The sequence below is a fragment of the Taudactylus pleione genome, unplaced genomic scaffold (genome assembly GCF_031769625.1).
Source record: "Taudactylus pleione unplaced genomic scaffold, aTauple2 ptg000019l, whole genome shotgun sequence".
NCBI lineage: Eukaryota > Metazoa > Chordata > Amphibia > Anura > Myobatrachidae > Taudactylus > Taudactylus pleione.
In genome coordinates this window covers 41858138-41878334 of record NW_028284421.1, presented here as the reverse complement: position 1 = coordinate 41878334, position 20197 = coordinate 41858138, and the positions used below count along the sequence as shown (strand labels likewise).

The 20197-nt window shown below is 42.6% G+C and overlaps 1 protein-coding gene across 2 annotated transcripts in view; it reads right to left on the bottom strand.

Moving 5' to 3' along the window:
• Positions 1-1668: 1668 nt before the first annotated feature.
• The window catches only part of SND1 (staphylococcal nuclease and tudor domain containing 1), an 876127-nt gene continuing 857598 nt past the window's right edge, over positions 1669-20197 (bottom strand). For both annotated transcript variants that reach the window (XM_088447470.1, XM_088447461.1), the window contains exons 21-24: positions 14653-14766; positions 14370-14573; positions 2461-2505; positions 1669-2213 (exon numbers count right to left, since the gene is read on the bottom strand). In XM_088447470.1, the coding sequence (XP_088303596.1) occupies positions 2148-2213; positions 2461-2505; positions 14370-14573; positions 14653-14766 (429 nt within the window). In that variant the 3' untranslated portion in view covers positions 1669-2147. The remainder of the gene's footprint in view (positions 2214-2460; positions 2506-14369; positions 14574-14652; positions 14767-20197) is intronic.

Here is a 20197-nt window from a genome sequence, read left to right as displayed (position 1 = left end):
TTCAGACATTAGGGCCAGATTCATTTATGCACGGAATCCTCCGAAACTAGCCCTGGTGGCTTTCACGTTAACTGCAGAAGGCCGCCCATGGAGGTGGAGCAGAGTTTGCCAACTGCAATAGGCAGAAATATGTACGAGGACAACTATCTGCCCCATAATGTTAACATTCTACAGATTTTATCTGCAAATCTGTTTTATGTAAGCAGAGTAAAGAAGAATTAAATACACTAGCATCATCTCCAAATCCTTCCTCCTACAGCCTCTGAGGAACACTGCTAAATAACTGAATGAGTAGAGCATGCCAGAGGAAGTGTGGGGTCAGACTGGGGTGATTAGTAAGAGTAACCTTCGAGATTTTAGGCATGGGGCTTCAGAACATACATGCACAAATATATCAAGACATATCAGTATCTGAAAGTATAATTGTATTTATGTACTGTATGTAACTGAAGCTGTTTAAATGGCGGATTGTGTTTGCGGTCTCTCACATGATTGCACTTAGGAGCTTGCTTGATGTTCAGCATTGTGTGACAATCCCCGAAGAAAATGCATGCAATCCTCATTTTATAACAGTTCTAAGTGCTGTATGTGCTGCTTATAATACCACGCTTAGTGTTCTTCTGTGTACCTACTATTTATCTACTGTAAAACACATGGATAATGTGTCCGTATAGCTGCAGAGAGTGATGAAAAGATACATAAGTTATTTAAGAAAGAAACATCAATAGACCAGAAAGTGGTTAATGATTTGGATGCACAGATATAACCCTTTATATAGTGTGTGGGCCGCAAGCTGTGGGATCAGACTTACAATCTACAGCCACTGAGGCATTAAGGACGCACTGTTTTCTGTTTATTTCCTTCTATGGTTCCATGTTTTCTGCGCGACACTTGTGCCCAAAGCTCCAACTGAGGAAGATGTAAGCATTTAATTAACAATGAATGAGCCTTGATTGCTGTACAAAGTGTTGATTTATGGCAACAATTTATAAACATACTTTTCAGTGCCCTGATGAATTTACTTCTTTGATCATTAAGATCTATCAGAAAGGTTCATAGAAAAAAAAAGGGTGTATGTGACAGGTGCTCTGAAATGTTACTTTTATCAACAGCTTCTTATTTGACATTACACTATCAATCAATAAAAGTTAAATTTTAGAATATATTTAGTGACACCATCCAGTGCATCGCTCAACTACCCCCTTTTCCATGGACCTTTCCAATGTTGACTATTGCTAGCACTGGTTTAAACTTTGTGGGGTCCAGGGCATCTACAGTATCTTGCGAAGGCCCTTACCAATGAAATTAACAAAATTATATATTGTACTCAAGATATTACTAAAAAGAAAACCGTATAAATACCCCAAGCACCGCAAATGTGTTAAACACACAGATGATATAGTCATGTGCGGGGTCTCCCTGTGCGCGGGGACCCTGGGTGACCTCCCCGGCAAGCCGGATATTAATCCAGGACTGACTGTTCGTAGTAGTAGCACCTCCCAATCATATCAATAACGATCATTTAAAAATTGTATTATGGGAGCTGGATAATGTTTATCAATATTGGATAATATTCTCTACCTCTTGTGTGCTGGACTTCGTTAATGAGGAGCTAACAAATCATAGTACTACATTCTACAAAGAGTTTACAGATGAAAAGAACACAAATTTAGAACGCTGAAGTTTATTGAGCCATTAAATACACAAGACAAAACATATGACCCTGGACATTGGATAAAGGAGGAAAAAAAATAAAAAATTTGTAAGGACTTTAAAGGACTGGACAGATAAAACCTTGACAATCAACGTTTAGGACATGATTTCAGGGCTCAGGACTGAATTACAAGGAAAATACAAAACTAATGTCAGCCCATGTATATGCATTTTCTGTAAAGAAAAGAAAAATGAGCAGTTGATTATGAACCATATGCGCTGATTCCAGGAAATTAGTAAATAATGCAAATGCTGTCTGGGATGAATCCTGCAGGCTCCCTCCAGTGTAAAAGATGTCAGTTACTGGAACCACTCTCCTCAGCCTCTTACAAAACAATGGGATGGGATTTCTTAGAGGAACAAGGAGGGTGAGATGGGGGAGCAGGCAGCAGGGAACAGGGTGGGGTCTCGGTTATCTTTGGAATGGCATTTTTCTAGCGGCTGTATCCAAATTCATCTGCATCATCAGCACGAAAGTCTCCATAGCGCCACAGGTTCAACTAAGCAAAAGAAAGTAAATAATGGAACAAAAATTAGGATGATATTTTAAAACACAAAATTTATTATTTTATGTTACATTTTTATAGAACTTGAAATGAAATACATGTAGCAGCCATATTGCACATTTTGAAAATCCCTCTTCATGTTGGAGAAAAGTATAATTGTTTAAGACTAGACCTCTGAGACCAAACAGTTTTCAAAGTCAAAGAAGAATACATCAGTACCACTCTACAGCAACATACTTACCCGTGCAGCCTTTGCAGATTCCTGTGCATTCAGATATTCTGCAATCTACAGGAGACAAAAAAGAGAAATATGATGACATTCTGTACTTATACAACACATGTGCACAATGACAAGCAATAACGTTAGCAGTGGTACCAAGGCCTTGCGAGTACACCCTATACAGTAAGTGTAACTCCTTGTGGAGTTTAACAGCAATCTGCTATGATACCAGAAATCTGTACATCTATTGAGAAGAGGTTATTGTGTCAGGCATGAGCTTGTGAGGCTCAGTGGAACGTATAAGCCAACACATCCCCTGATTGCAGAGCTGTAACTGAGTCCAACAAAGCTACTGATTACAGAAGCTTGCAGGGGAGACAATTTGGGTTTGCCAACAAAGGAAGCCAAGAGCAGAACATGATCTGAAGAGCTGAGCATTTAACCCTTGCTATCTGGAATGGGAGAGAATATGCTTTAGACTGTCATTATACCATAAGTGTAAAGGTAACATTATAACAGGAATTAGAAATGGCTGCAGAAAACAGTCAGCTTCATTGACCACAACTCTCAGCTGCAGCTTTTACCATTTTCTATAAAGAAAGGAACGATCAGCTGTATATTATATGGCCCTTCACCTATCTTAACAGATGCTTCCAAAAAGATACATGCTTTAAATAGTCTGTATATAATGTTTTAATTAAAAATAAAAACAGAAAATTGGATGAGAATTGTAATAAACTGATTACTTATTAGGCTAACTGACCTGACTAGCATGCTAATTACAGTATGAGTGATGCCTTCCACCTGCTCATCAGCGCCCTCTACCAGTGACATAAATTAGTGTGTAGCTGCAAGTGGAAAGACAGATTGATGCTTGGTGTGCTACTAGGACCATTGTGACAGGTTCTCTTAATTTTTTAATTTTTAGATGGTGGCCTCCAAATTTCTTTTTATATAGTAATATCAAAAGAGGAAAGAAAAAAAGTGTTGTCTTGTAATGACGTACAAACAGAACAAATGATGTACAAAACTTCACTTCATCTTTAAATTTTAAAATTGTCCCAAGGACAGAAAACAGCGAAATATTAGAAGAAAATAATATTGACATATAAGAGACTAAACAAAATAAATGACAATATAGTGCAATTAAAAACCAAAAATGTGTACTGCTGTGTTTTTATTATTTATTTTGAAACTAAACTGTTCCTAAAACTTGTGTATTATTGCAATTTTAAAAACAGAACTAAAAATCAGAGTTATGGTTTAACATACCTCAGATGACTCCTTTTCTTCGAGGTCCATAGGGTCCACAGAATCTACCTTGGGGTATGTAGTGGAACGATCCATTTCACCAAACAGCTCTAGCTTTGTCGCTCCCAGTATGCATCGGTCCTCCTCCCTATATACCCCAACCCCAGCCACAGGCATTCAGTTTGTTAACAAGCCTAACGGCAAGAGACAAAGTGGAGAAGGAAGTACATCGCACACAAGATACACTCCACATACGAAGAGGGAATCAGTGATATGAAAAAAGCAAAAGAACAGATCCCAACTGAGGCCAGGTGCGCCAGGGAGGGTGTTCTGTGGACCCTATGGACCTCGAAGAAAAGGAGTTATTCTAAGGTATGTTATAGCATAACTCTGATTTTCTTCTTCAGGGTCCATAGGGTCCACAGAATCTACCTTGTGGATGTCCTAAAGCAGTTCCCATAAGGGTGGGGAGACGCTCCCGTGTAGAGAGGAGAATCCGCCATCCCAAGGAACCATCCTGGGATGCAAAAGTATCAAATACATTAAATTTGATAAAAGTATTGATGGAAGACCAAGTGGCTGTCTTGCATAGGTGTTCAGCCGAGGCACCATGTCTAACCGCCCACGATGGTCCCACAGACAGAGTAGAATGTGCTGTCACCTTGTTTGGGACAGGGAGACCAGCCTGTGTATAGACCTGACAAATAGTTGTACGCAGCCAGTCTGTCTGCTGGCCATCCTCATTTGTGAAACCCATATAAACACAATGAGCGAATCTGATTTCCTGATGGCGCTGGTACGATCCACGTAGATACAAAGGGAAGCTTCACCTGTAGACAAGTCTGAAGACTGAAAGGCTGGAACTACAGTCTCCTCATTCATATGGAAACGGGAAACCACCTTTGGTAGGTAACCCGCCTTAGTACGGAGGACAGCTCTATTTTGATGGAAAATCAAATATGGAGAGCGACAGAACAGGGCTGCCAAGTCAGACACTCTACGAGCCGAGGCGATAGGGAGGAGAAAAAGTACCTTCGCTATCAACCATCTAAGGTCCACCATATCCAAATGTTCAAAGGGAGCTATCTGCAACGCCGTGAGAAGCAAAGTCAAATCCCACGGAGCCACCGGAGGGACAAATGGAGGTTGTAGCTGGAGAAACCACTGCAAGAATGTTCTAACATCCGGCAGAGGGGCAATTCTGTATTGAAACAAAACTGATAAAACAGAAATCTGAACCCTCAAGGTAGCCAGACCTAAGTCTAATCCTGCCTCTTGCAACCTTGAAAATCTTAGGGTCATATTTTCTCTGGGCATACTGTACCAAAGATAAAATTAATGTGAAATTCTGTGATAGATGCGGACGGAAGCCGGTTTCCTTGCCCTCAGCATCGTCTGAATCACAGAGGCCAAAAAACCCTTGACCTTGAGGATGGCAGACTCAACAGCCATGCCGTCAAAGCAAGCCAAGGTAAATCCTGATATAGGCAGGGAACCTGCACTAGCAGATCCGGCCGTAGAGGCAGTGGACTGTCTATGGATAGACAAGTCAGGTCAGAGAACCAATGCCTCCTGGGCCAGGCAGGGGCTATTAGTATTATTCTGCCACCTTCCTGCTTGAACTTTTTGATGACCCTTGGGAGGAGGGAGATTGGAGGAAACAGGCAAGCCAACCTGAAATCCCATCTCACAGCCAGAGTGTCCACGAAGACTGCTGAGGGGCCCCTCGTTATGGACCAGTACCTGGGGACTTTGTGATTGTGATGTGATGCGACGCCATGAGGTCCACGTCTGGTAATCTCCACTTGTCCACCAGGATTTGAAAGACCTCCGGATGAAGAGCCCATTCTCCAGCATGTATGTCCTGGCAACTTAGTAAGTCCAATTCCCAGTTGAAAACATCTGGGATGAATATTGCTGAGATTGCTGGAAGATGGCAGAATTTCTGCCACTTCCCTCATGGCCGCCAGAATTTGTGTGCCTCCTTGATGATTGATGTAGGCCACTGCTGTCATGTTGACGGACTGAACCTGGACAGGCCTGCCCTGTAGGAGGTCCTGCGCCAGTATGAGCTCTCTGTGCACCGCACAAAGCTCCAATATATTTATGGTAGGTGACTTTCCTGCATCGCCCACCTTCTTTAGAAGATGTGGTGACCTGCCACCGATCCCCATCCTCGCAGACTTGCGTCTGTGGTGAGAAGAACCCAATCCGGTACCCATAACGGACGACCCTTGTTTAAATGAGTCGTCTTCTGCCACCAGGCGAGGGAGAGCCGAACCTCTGGCAAGATGCGAATCATCTGGGATTTTATCCGATGATACTGTCCATCCTAATGCGCCAGGTTCTAATTCTGCAGAGACCTGGAGTGGAAATTGGCATAAGCTACCATGTCGAATGTGGATATCATGGAGCCCAGCACCTGCATTGCCAAGTATACCATCAGTCTTTGCTTGAATAGAAGACTGCGCACCCGAAATTGTAGTGCCACAATCTTGTCTTCTGGTAGAAGAATCCCCTGTCTTAGAAAGTCCAGCAGAGCCCCCAAGTGCACCATCTGCTGAGTTGGAGAAAGAGAGGACTTTTCCAATTTATTATCCAGCCGTGCTCTTGTAGGCAGACAATGGTCATCTGGAGATGACATTGTAACATCTCCTGAGATTGTGCTAATATCAGGAGGTTGTCCAAATATGGCAGTATCCTGACACCTATTATTTTGGTAAATACCCGAGGAGCTGTGGCCAGCCCGAAGGGTAGAGCCTGAAATTGGTAATGTTGCTGATCTACCGCCAATCTCAAAATCTTTGGTGGGATCGAGCAATCAGCACATGCAGATATGTATCCTGGATATCTGGGAGACCATGAAATCCCCAGGCTCCATCGCCAGCATAATTGACCATAGGGTTTCCATACGGAATTTTGGCACATGGATGAACCGGTTGCGAGACTTCAGATTCAGGATAGGGTGATGTGACCCATTTGGTTTTTGAATCAAAAATAAATTTGAATAATAAGTATGACGCCTGACTTCAGGAAAGCCCCAATAGACTTCCGATAGGCCAAAGCCCTGACCGGATCTAAAGGAAGGTTTGTATCCACAAACCTCTGAGGGAGATGCCTCAGGAATGTGATGGCATAACCTTGAGAGACCAGCTCTCAAACCCAGGCATCCGTAGTTGTCTGATACCAGGCCTGGGAGAACTGTAAGAGTCGGCCTCCAACCCGGAGGCCCGCCCCATCAGACAGTAGACTTACTATCCGGCTTGGAGGCAGGACGTTTGCCTGACCAAGATTTCTTGGGCTGATGTATCCTGCGGGTATGACTCTGTCTAGAAGAGGACTGACCCTTCGCCCTACTCTGTGGGCGAAAGGACAGAGCTGCCGACTGCCTAAATTTAGGGGTAGTCGCGGATGGCAATTCAGCTGACAGCGGTGTTGCCAGAGAAGTCATTATGTCATCCAGCTCCAGTCCAAACAGTACCTTCCCCACAAAAGGCAAAGATTCAATAGCCTTCTTGAATCCTGCATCCACCTTCCAGGTTTTTAGCCAAAGGGACCTTCGGGCTGCAACTGAAGTTTGCAAAGACCCTAGAAGCCAAAATACCTGCGTCAATGACCGCTTCCCCCATATACACAGCTGCTTCTCACATCTGATAGAGAAAAGACTGCTGTTCTCTGGTAGCATCAGGTATAGTACCCTCCAGAGCTGTTGTCCATTCTTCCATAGCTTTCGCTACCCAGGCTACAGCCAAAGCTGGTCTGGTAATAGCTCCAGATAATGAAGACTTTGATTTCAAATGATTGTCAAGTTTATCTGTAACCTCTTTTAAAGAGGATGCGGCAGGAATGGGTAACGTAGCACTCCTAATCAACCTCGTGACATGAGCGTCTATCGTTGGGGGAACTTCCCATTTGTTACACTCACTTTGTTATATTTCCTGTAGCATGAAAATGCTTCCCAGGAGTACTCCGTGCCTCATAAATAAGATTCGTCAGCTGGTTAGACTGAGGAATATAGTCCTTAACCACCTTTTGACACCTAAAGACCACTATGGCTGTCAGTGGGGCTTCCTCTTCCTCTATATTGAGGACAGATCTAACCTTTCTCACCAGAGAGGGGACATCCACAAGAGACTGATGGTCTTCTTCTACTGAGTAAGACCCAGAACTCAGAAGTCAGAGTCTGAAGAGGGGTCCATGTCAACATGAGGCAACTGATAGGAACCTCTCTTATGCCCCTGCTTTGCTGCCACTTGTCTATCTGGCTGCTGAGGAGCTATAGAGGGTGGCGTACTCTGACTAAAACGAGCAATAGAATTAACCCAACAGGAATTCATAGGGGGCATATACATAGAAGGATGCAACTGCTGTGAATATCCCATAGCATGGGGAAATAACGCAGCCGGAGCCCGCGCTTCTGCGACTTTGTTCACTAAGTGCGACAAAACCTGATACCACCCCGGTGCTTCTAGAGCTTGAGCTCTAGATGTACTGGCTTGAACAGGTAGCTGTTTACAACAGAGGCTACACAATCCATCCAGGATAACATGCTGCTCAGACAGGCCTGCCAAACAAGAGTACTGGCATATCATCCTTCTCACCTACACCTTTAGACATGACAAATGTATAAATGGTATAAAGTGTTCAGCGTAAATGCAATAGCTATTGCAAATGGTACTCTGAAGCAACTAGCCAGCCCCGGAGGTCTAATGGTAGGATATAGCGTGCTATATACCAGGCCCAAGGGAGAGGTATACAGGGAGACCGACCAACCTCTGAGACCAACAGCTACAGCAGTATACATACAAACGCGATCTACGAGCGTCTCACCACGAGGTGGTCTGATATAGCAAACCAGACGCTGAACTCCGCCCCGGAAGTTGCGTCTGGTCTGGGGCAGGAGCGGCCAGGGGAGCGCCTTATCTCCTCTAAGCTGCGATTTTGATGGCATGGCTACACTGGCCTCATAGTAGTAGATGCTTACTAGTGTGTCTACTACCCGTCCCTGTGACAGACGATAAGGACTCGGCCGCCTTAGTGATACTATGTCACACGAGGCCTTCACCTGCAGCTGCACCGATGCGTCTCCTACACCGGATGCTAGGACTGCCGCGCACTTACCTGTCATCTCCGTGCCAGACCTGCAGTCCGAACCTCAGCACAGGTGCGAGCTAAGCTGCGCTGAGGCCTGCCGAGAACCTCAGGGAATATAGTGGTATTGGTGTTTTCGGCCCCGGTGGAGGTAGTAAGAGTTGCAGTACCTGCGTCTTTAACGGCGCCTAGTACTGCTACACTAGGTAGTTCAAAAAGTAAATAATAAAATACAAAAGCCTGGGACTGCCTAGGCGGTCCCGCTGTTAAAACAGGTGCGTCTGGATACATGCTGCGCACCATACAAAAAACAATGCCTATGACTGGGGACGGGGTATATAGGGAGGAGGACCAATGCAGCTGAGAGCGACAAAGCTAGAGCTGTTTGGTGAAATGGATCGTTCCACTACATACCCCTAGATAGATTCTGTAGACCTGTATGTACCTGAAGAAGAAAGTGAAGTTTTATACATTATTTGATCTGTTTGTGCACCATTACAAGACAACACTTTTTCATTTCTCTTCTGATAGGATATTGATATAATTATATTGGGGGTACTGCCTAAGTTGTAGTTAGGCAGTACCCCCAATATAATTATATCAATATCCTTATCAAAATACGGTGAAACGCCACTTACCATTTTGTTATATATATTTACGTGTGCAGAAGTCGTTGTCTCCCTTTTATGACTCTTTATATAGTAACCAATATACTGGAACTACCCTCATGACTCTGTGCTATTAGCAAAATGAAACATTTACTGTAGAAAAATCACTGTAAACCAAAAGTTTTTTTATTTATTTCTAATAATTATTTCAACCAGGCTATTGTAAGAGCTTCTGTGTAATGACTGCAAACACATTAAAAAGTAGTGTGATCACCAATCCTGTGCCAGTGCGTCCACCACATCATATGCAATGTATATCAAAGTGCAATGTTTAGGGAATTACACTTTTGGATTTTAATGAAGAATTAAGGAAGATATTGCAGATATTTTATTGCCAACATATCACAAATCAGTATATAGATCCTAAATCACAATGCCATTTAGCAGTCAGTAGGGGCACATGACTACTTGTCACCATTTCTTACAGCAGCTCATTCTTAACAAAGAACCTTTTTCTATCTGGGCGCTGAAAACAGCTTCCAAGCAGTGAGTATTCTTCAAATGATGCTGGGTCATAGGACATACAGTAGTTTACTTACTACAGTATGAGGACAGTGAGTTGTCTGCTTAACCATGACACACTTCATCATGTATGGGAGATTACAAGGGGCTGCACCCAGTTCCTGGACACCATGAATTCTCACTCTATTGACTTACATTAGCTGGGCACTGGGGCTTATAGTGGTCAATAACTTGAGCTGAATATCAATTAAAATTCCTCCTGTAAATAAGTCTGGTAATGAGGTATTGAGTGGTGCAGGGGGCAGCCAGTTTGTCAGCTTCAGTTTTTCTGTCCTGAAGTGGCCGCTTGATACATTTCCTAGTGTGATGTTACAATGTGGTAAAGTTTGTTAAGCCACAATAGCGCATACTAACAGACAGTGGCCTATCTACTGCATGTCTATACGTACAGACAATTTTTGCTCCTGACAAAGTCCATAAAAAGAGATCAATACAAAAGCACCTTTCAAAATTTTGATGGCGACACAGGCTGATCAGAAACCGGAAAGGGTAACTAGACCAGCCATACTGCAGCTGTAACACTTGTAGGAGTAGAATCAATTAGGCCAATGGAAGTGCACACTAATGGTAACTAAGGATGGAAACCTCGCTCGTCTTTACTTGCACCTATGGTGAGGTATCTTTTCTGGATAACCTGTGCTATATGCAAAGTTTTGAAAGAACCTGGTGGCTAATTCAATCAGCCCCTTAAGGTTGTGTTTCCAATGAAAGAATGTAAACATAGAACAAGTTAAATGTTTAGCAAGTGTTTAATCTGATGTCTCGGGATAAAGGGATATTTAAGTGGCCAGCAACAGACAAGTACTCTGTACTTGTGAAAGTGTTCTGGTTCTTAAAAAAAACAAAACACTGCTTCCAGCAGTAGCATCCACAGTGACCAGAGTCCCATACAAAGTCACTGATAGAAAGGGTACATACATACACTCCTGAGGAAGCTGAGCGTCCATAGCTCTGGGAAACGCGTTGAGACTACCATAAACACAGTATCCGGACTCCTGGGATTGCTTGGATTATCACAACCTGATTCTTCGTGCCCTTCTGAGATCATCATTGCGGCAGTGGATTTTTCCTTGCGGATTGTGCTTCAGCCCTCCTTGTGGAATTGCTGGATGCCAGAGGATTTCCCTTCAAGCCATTTCAGCCTACTATTTGGAAAAGCTTAATCTGCTGCTAACTTTTCATTTGGGACATTATCAGGAATACAATTCATCTTCAGTTGATTATACTTCAATATCCTAGGAGCGGACTTCCACTGTGTGTTCTAATATAGGCCCTGATTCAGAGCCGGACGCTCTGACCAGAGCGCTCGCTCTGAATCAGGGCCCACCTCCATTAATATGGAGCATCCTCCTGGACGCTCGTATAGCTGTGGGTCACCACCCACAGCATATACGAGCGTGCAGGATGATGGTCGCGATAGTCTTGACCATCGCGACCATCGAAACTGCTAGCAAAAGCCTGCGGTTGAGTTTTTCAACCGCAAGGCCAGGAGTGATTTTGGCTCTATCAGAGCCAAAATCACTCCCACTGACATCACTACAGACGGTAGGCGTTCCCTTGGGAATGCCTCCGTCTGGCAGGCACGCCCCCGGCACGCCCACCAAAGGGGGCATGCTGTCAGTCACCATCGACAGCACGCCCTCTTTGATGAGACTCTCCGAGCGAAGGAAAGTCCTTCGCTCGTCGCGTCTTGCGCATGCGCACTACGGAGCTCCCTCCGTCGTGCGCATGCGCAGTGCAGACCATCGACCCACTTGCGAGCGGACAGCCACTCACGAGTGGGTCTGAATGAGGGCCATACTCCCTATATTTACATGTGGTCTATTTGTCAGTTTTGTTTTTAGACATGTCATATTATTATTCATTTTAGATGTTTAAATAAATGTTTATACTTTGATTCATTACCGTCCATCATCTATATTTATATTCATTTTTATTAGGTTATAGCGCTGGGTTTATGTGCATATATATTTTATATATGTATATTCTTTACTGATAGAAAGCTTGCTGAATATATTTGGTGTGGTACTGTATGTTAGGTGAACAGTTATCAATGGGAAGAAGATGAGGGTGACATGGACAAAATGTGGGCATGCAGCATGTTGAGTCAACATGTCCACATGATAGAATGTTGACCTAATGTCCCTGGTGGCCTAGCAGTAACTTACCTGGTCCTGATGGCTGTAGCAGCTCTAGCATGGCTTCCGGGTCCTGGCAGTCATGTGACCTAACACTAATTCTCCTCCTAGGACCTAACCCAGTGGTTCCCAAACTGCACAGTGGCACGCTGGGGTGCCTCGGGACCCTTGGGTGCCTCAGGTTGGTGGTTCAGCTCCAAAACAAATTATTTATGGTCAATGTAATGTAAATATGTGGACAAACAGAAGTGCAAACCTGTCCACAACCACATAACTGAGCCTAAGGATGACAGGTAAGCACAATTTACTTCACTTTAATACTTTACTAAAAAATGTACTGAATCTCTCAATAACAAACTTTTGGCTTAAGGGTGCCATGAAAACAATGCTGTTACTCTAGGGCGCCGTGATTCAAAAAAGTTTGGGAACCACTGGCCTAATATAACCTTTCCCTCCCGACGGCACCTAACCCTAAACATCCGCATTCTGAGAATGATGTGAACAAGTTGACATTCTGAGTATGGTGACATGGTGCCTGTCAACATGTTGACATTTTAGAGTCGACATTGTAACTGCTGACAATGTTACTGGATCCTAATATATTATGTATGGTTTCTAATCAGTAAGTAAGTGGCTAATCATTAATAAGCTGCTGATGCATGGCCATTTTCGTCTTTAACACTGAGTAACTATTCTGCTAAATATTTCCGGCTCTGGATACCATTCTTGGTGGAAGTTTTTTTGTGCTTGTGTTATTACAGTATATGCACAATATGGTATGAATAATTAAAATACAATACTACTGATTTATAAAATGTTCAGTTGTCACTTCATGTTGAGGGCATAAGTATCCAAAGGTTGCACAAGATGGCATTAACATATGCTGCTGCACATTGTCCTTGTAAATTGTATTCAGATGCTGGGTAAAAAGTTTATCCAAAAGAACAGTAAGCTAGAAAATGGTACATTGAATGAAATTTATAAAAGAAGTCTGTGAATATAGTCATTCGCAGACTGGCATTTTACCTGTGTTGCATTTGTGAACCCAAGCAAAAGAAAGATTGTGTTATCATTGGAAGGCAGGGGCTAACATCAAGGGCTATATTTACAAAGCTCTGCTTCTCGGCGGGTTGGAGCTGACATTTTAAAGTGGAACTCACATTCAGTGTAAGCACAGGTGAGACACCTTCCTTAAACTAGGTCTGAGATGGCCTACAAAAGGTATACGTGGGGGGCACTTAATAAAAAGGCTCTGTTGGCCGTGATTCTGAGTGTGATCTTTATACAGACCGCTTTGCCCATTTTCATAAATTCCTCCTATAATGAGCTAATAGTGAGTGTGTACTATTGAAAAGCTACATCAGTGTTCAAGTACAGTACATATACACAGATTACATATCTACCTATCTATATATCTTTATCACTGTCTCTCTCTCTATAGTTTTCCTCTCTCAGATATATATATATATATCTGTAAAGCACTCTTTATACATAATTCTCAATAGCTCTCTCTCATATATATATATATATAGATATATATATATATATATATATATACACACACACACACACACACTCATATGTACACAAAAACACTCCATGTGCTGATTTCCTACCTCCTGACAGTGATCTTGATGCAATATCTACCTTTTCTTAATAGCAATCAGGGATATCTGCAAGTGTGGTGGGGTTAAAAGTGTGGGCACAGTGTTTGCTGGGCATACTGCCAATCAGTCTCCACGATTTACACTGTGGCTGTTCTTCATCTACTATAAATTTAATCCATATTAAAAATCATTTACCAGTGTAATCATTTGCTTGTGATTGGTAAGGGAAGAGCAAACATACATATATTACATAAACATACATATATTATATAAACATACATATATTACATAATTAGGCCGAAAAAGTGAACTGTAGTTGAAATATTATGAGAAAAAGAGGTGTAGGGGACATAAACAGAAGGATCATATTGAGGACAAGCCTTACATTTACTAGTGTCCCTAATATGCCAATTATTTCATTTTTGAAAACAAGATTATTATTGCAGGGAAGAACAGGAGAAGGTGAGGGAAATAGGTCAAAATCAATTAGTAAAACCAGGTGAGATGCGTCAGTAAAACAGAGGGCATGATGCAATAGGTAAGGAATAAGATTATTTTTGTTGTTGGCCAAATGATTTCTGCCACTTGGTGCAACAAAGTCCCAAGTAGTAAGAAGATAAAGGGTTATTTTATCCAATATGTGTTTTACTCACCACTTTCTGGAACTGCTTCTCTCTGCGCACCTCTACCATGACCAGACCCTCTTTCACTAGTCCAAGCCCCACATCATCCTTGGAATCTGCAAACTGCAGGGTGACGTGTGGACAGCCAGCACCAGCAAATTCCACATTCAGCAGGCACTGAGTATTCTGAATATCACGCACAACGTTATCAATCACATCAGTACGGGCATCTTCCTGCAAGAACCAAGCACAAATCATCAGGGATTCCTCTGCAGTGTAGGGTATATAGTTTGTCACCCAATTATATACTCACGTCTTGTGGCACTTGGATGAAGGCAAAACAATACTCTATAGCTTGTGCAGGAAGTGTGCGAATACTGAAAGATGTAGGGAGGGGTCCCAGTCGGGTGGAAGACAGAACCTCTCTCTGCAGAGATACAAGAATGTTTTGGTTACACACACACACAATACTTTATAAATGCAGGTGTGACTTAAGAGCATTATAGAGTGATGCGACTGCAGAAAAAGTAGGTCAGTACACAACATTACAAGAGAGATTTAGCTCATATAGGTCTACCATTCAGTGGGTAAGTGTATATTTACACACACACATATATATATATATATATATATATACATGCACACATATACACACACACACATATTAAGCACCAATCAGCATTAAAACTACCCGCCTAATATTTTGTAGGTCCCCCCTCGTACTGCCAAAACAGCTCTGGCTCATCAAGGCATGGACTCCAATAGACCTCACCTCTGAAGGTGTCCTGTGGTATCTGGTGCCAAAACATTAGGAGCAGATCCTTTAAGTCCTGTAAGATGCGAGGTGGGGCCTCCATGGCTCGGATTTGTTTTTACAGCACATCCCTCAGATGCTCGATTGGATTAAGATCTGGGGAATCTGGAGGCCAAGTCAACACCTTTAACTCTTTGTGATGTTCCTCAAATCAGAACTGAACAATGTTTGCAGTGTGGCAGGGTGCATTACCCTTCTGAAGGAGGCCACTGCCACCAGGGAATACAGATGCCATGAAGGGTTGTACTTAGTATGCAACAATGTTTAGGTAGGTGGTACATGTCCAATTAACATCCATATGAATTGCCAGGATCCAAGGTTTCCCAGCAGAACATTACCCAGGGCATCACGCTGCCTCCATAGACTTGCCTTTCTCCCACGATGCATCATAGGGCCATCTCTTCCCAAAGTAAATGATGCACACAGCCATCCACATGAAGTAAAAGGAAACATGATGCATCAGACCTGGCAACCTTTATCCATTGCTCCATGGTCCAGTTCCAAAGCTCACATGCCCATTGTAAGCGCTATTGGTGGTGGACAGGGGTCAGCTCAGCATGGCCAATCTGACCAGTCTGCGGCTACACAGCAAGCTGCGACACACTGTTTTGGCACCTTTCTATCATAGCCAGGATTACCATTCTCTGCAATTGTGCAACAGTACTACTTCTGTGGAGTCGGACCAGACAGGCTAGCCTTCACTACCCACTCATATCAATGGAACTTGGGCACCTATGAATGTCACTGGTTCACCAGTTGTCCGTTCTTGGATCAGTTGTCTAGCCATCACAACTTGGCCCTTGTCAAAGTCACTCAGATCCTTACACTTGACTATTTTTTCTGCGTCCAACACATCAACTTCAAAAACTGAGTGTTCACTTGCTGCTTAATATATCCCACCACTTAACAGGCATCACTGTAAACAGATAATCAATGTTATGCATTTCACATGTCAGTGGATTTAAGGTTATGGCTGAGCAGTGTATGTATTGTATAATATATATATATATATATATATATATACACATACATATATATACAATCATATATATATATATATATATATACACACACATATGAGAGAGAGAGGAGGGGGGGGGGGGCAAATTATCCAATTAATGAAAATGAGGTGGAATTCACTGGTTTTGTACATTACAGGGAAATTACTGCTTCGGCTTCATTATTTGGAGACCTGGATCTAAGTTAACAAGTGGGGGAAGGCACATTGGCTGTACTTGTTGCTGACATCAGTACCGGACTATTGGGACATCTATATACAGATGTGTCCTCAAACACTGTGGCTTCAGTTGGGCCAAATAACCCCTCTCGGCGTTCTAGATCTTGGGCGATTCAGCCGCATCTAGCATCAATTTCTCTCAAAATGTGAGTCTTATTTGCCTATATAAAACAACTTGGAGCAACAAAACTAATTTGCTAGCTTGCACTGATCAATTTGATGTGCGACATTTGTATATTTGTGTGCACCTGAGTGAGTCTGTATACCAAGTGCTGTGATGCAGCAGCAGGGGCTTTTTTTCACGCTAAGTTCCATTGTGCTCCATCTGCAAATTTAAAACTAATTCCTGTGCCGGTTAGAGTCACAGCCCAGCATCTTTAGTAAACTGAGTGGTGTTGCGCTGTGTCTGCGATGCAAATAAGACGCAGGATTGAAAGAAACAGGCAGTAGGCTACACCTCTTGGAGCGGCTCAGTCATGCCGAGCTTCCCGCACCATATGAGGTATAGATGTCAGGTGTGTGAGGAGAGAGATATATATATATATATATATACACACACATACACACACACACACGCAGTACTGTGCAAAAATTTTAGGCAAATGTGGAAAAAGCGCTGCAAAGTAAGGATGATTTAAAAAGTTGCATTGTTAATTGATAAAAATAAACTATTAACACTTCTAAGTGAATGAACAGAAGAGAAATCTAAATCATATCAATATTTGGTGTGACCACCTTTTGCCTTCAAAACAGCATCAATTCTTCTAGGTACACTTGCACACAGTTTTTGAAGGAACTCGGCAGGATGGTATTTCAAACATCTTGCAGAACTAACCACAGATTTGCTGTGGATGTAGGCTTGCTCAAATTCTTCTGCCTCTTCATGGAATCCCAGACACACTCGATGATGGTGAGATCAGGGCTCTGTGGGGGCCATATCATCACTTCCAGGACTCATTGCTCTTTACACTGTTTGGGGTTGTTGTCCTGCTGCAGAATAAATTTGGAGCCAATCATACTCCTCCCTGATGGTATTGCATGATGAATAAGTACCTGCCTGTACTTCTCAGCATTGAGGTCACCATTAATCCTGACCAAATCCCCAACTCCATTTGCTGAAATGCAGCCCCAAACTTCCAAGGAACCTCCACCATGCTTCACTGTAGCCTGCAGACACTAATTATTGTACTGTACTCCAGCCCTTTGGCGAACAAAATGCCTTCTGTTACAGCCAAATATTTCACATTTTGACTCATCAGTCCAGAGCACCTGATGCCATTATTCTGTACGCCAGTTCCTATGTTTACATGTATAGTTGAATCGCTTGGCCTTGTTTCTACATCAAAGGTATGTTTTTCTGCCCACAATTCTTCCATGAAGACCACTTCTGGACAGACTTCTCCGAACAGTAGATGGGTGTTCCTGGGTCCCACTGGTTTCTGCCAGTTCTGAGCTGATAGCATTTCTGGACATCTTCCGCTTTCAAAGGGAAGTAACCATGATTTGTCTTTCTTCTGATGCACTAAATTTCCTTGGCCGACCACTGCGTCTGCGGTCCTCAACGTTGCCTGTTTCTTTGTGCTTCTTTAAAAGAGCTTGAACATCACATCTTGAATACCACCTCAGTCTACTTTGAAATCTTTGCCTGGGAGAGACCTTGCTGATGCAGTATAACTACCTTGTGTCTTGTTACTGTGCTCAGTCTTGCCATGGTGTATGACCTGTGACATGATACTGTCTTCCACAACCTCACCTTTGTAGCAGAATTTGGCTGTTCCTCACCCAGTTTTAAGACTCCCACACAGCTGTTTCTGTTAACGACTGTTTCAACCTACATATGAAAATATGATGATCATTATCACCTGTTTGATATGACTGGTTAATCATACACCTGACTATAATCCTACAAAATCCCTGATTTTGTGCAAGTGTACCTAGAATGCTGTTTTGAAGGCAAAGGATGGTCACACCAAATATTGATTTGATTTAGATTCCTCTTCTGTTCGTTCACTTTGTATTTTGTAAATGATAAAAATAAACTATTAACACTTCCATTTTTGAAAGCATTCTTACTTTGCAGCATTTTCTCCACACCTGCCTAAAACTTTTGCAGTATATATATATATATATATATATATATATATATATATATTTTTATACACACACACACACACAAACAGTATAAGATCCCTACAAGCATTCATATTTAGACAGAGGTTACATCGAAGGGATTAATCTTTGCAATCATAGGCTATGGGCTGTTGCCGACAGCTGGGAGATGAAACGATGTCAAGAACAAAAATACACGCTAGCTGTGGGGCAGACTGGAGGCCGAAGCGGTATCTTAGCTGCAAGTTCATAGCTGCCCTGCTGAGCAGCCTGCGGCCAGCGCCTGCCCACAGCGAGGAGGAGGAATGAATCTCTCTATTTACAAGAGAAAAAGCAGAGAGAGATTAAAATCATGTATGAAGTGATAAAAGCAATAGGATGTTTACAAGTGGGCTATGCAGAGAAAACAACTAAACTCAATTAAAATCCACAGGCCAATGACGGTTAAGCATGGAAAGTTTTGAATGAAAGACTTCAAAAGTGTAGTCAATCATTGGAAAATTACAACACATTACTGAGGAAGAGTGACACAGAGTTAATTGGAGTGAAAAGTGCACCATGGCTAAGACTTATGTGGAACGTCTGCTTTGACAGATCTCTGCTTAGTTGTAAGTAGCTTGTATATCAGTTTATAAATATAAAAATTCTGCACATAAATGTAAACCTTGAACTGTATTTTGTAAACAGTGAGTTAATTACTTCGTATGTACCACTGTGATCTGAGCTAAAAGCGTATCTGGTATGCTTGTTTTTGTACAGTGAACAATGAATATTCTAGGACACAGGTTCTCAAACTCGGTCCTCAGGACCCCAAACAGTGCTCGTTTTCCAGGTCTCCTCTCAGTACCTGTGCACATGCTGGTTGACCTGGAAAACATGAACTGTGTGGGGTGCTGAGGACAGAGTTTGAGAACCTCTGTTCTAGGACATTCAGGTCTCCAAAGCAATTTGGATACAAAATATTCTAACAAGTCGCACTATGCAAAAAACAATAAACCCATAAACAGACACAACAAACCTAAACCACCACAGACTAAAGTACATACATACTTTATAATACAAAAACAATAGTTAAGGTAAGCTTTGGCAATCCAGTATAACCTACAGATTCAGTTACAAATTTTTGGGTCTGGTAGCATTCACATCCTCTGCTTCCTGGATATTTTTCCTAAACAGTATCTAGAGATTGTATCAGCACACCACCAGCATGAGAAATAAAACAGTATACAAACCATCCATGTATTAGAGGTTTCTCTGCTACATTAAATACATAAAATGTAATGGCAGAAATAATTGTTAGGCTCACAAACTGCTCTTTCTGCTGTTGGTAAAGTTCATATTTCTCAATGCTGGTAATTGAATTGTTTGCTAACAGACTAGATTTGTTCCATCAGGAGGCAGAGCTCCGCTCCACAATGCGGCAGAGCGAAAATATTCAGTCTGAGGGAATATATTAAATTGAGCACTTGTTATGGGTTAGGTTATGGGATATCGGCAGTCGGGATCCCGGCTGTCAGAATCCAGACACTGGCATACCGACAGGGCTAGCATACCGACACTTGTTGTTCGGTGTGCTAACCCTACCAGTCTCTCTACCCTAACCCTTCCTTCTTTGGAGCCTAACCCTAACCTCCCCCCTAGTGCATGTACCTAACCCCCCCTCTCCTCCCCGCACCCTAATCCTTTCCCTATAGTGTC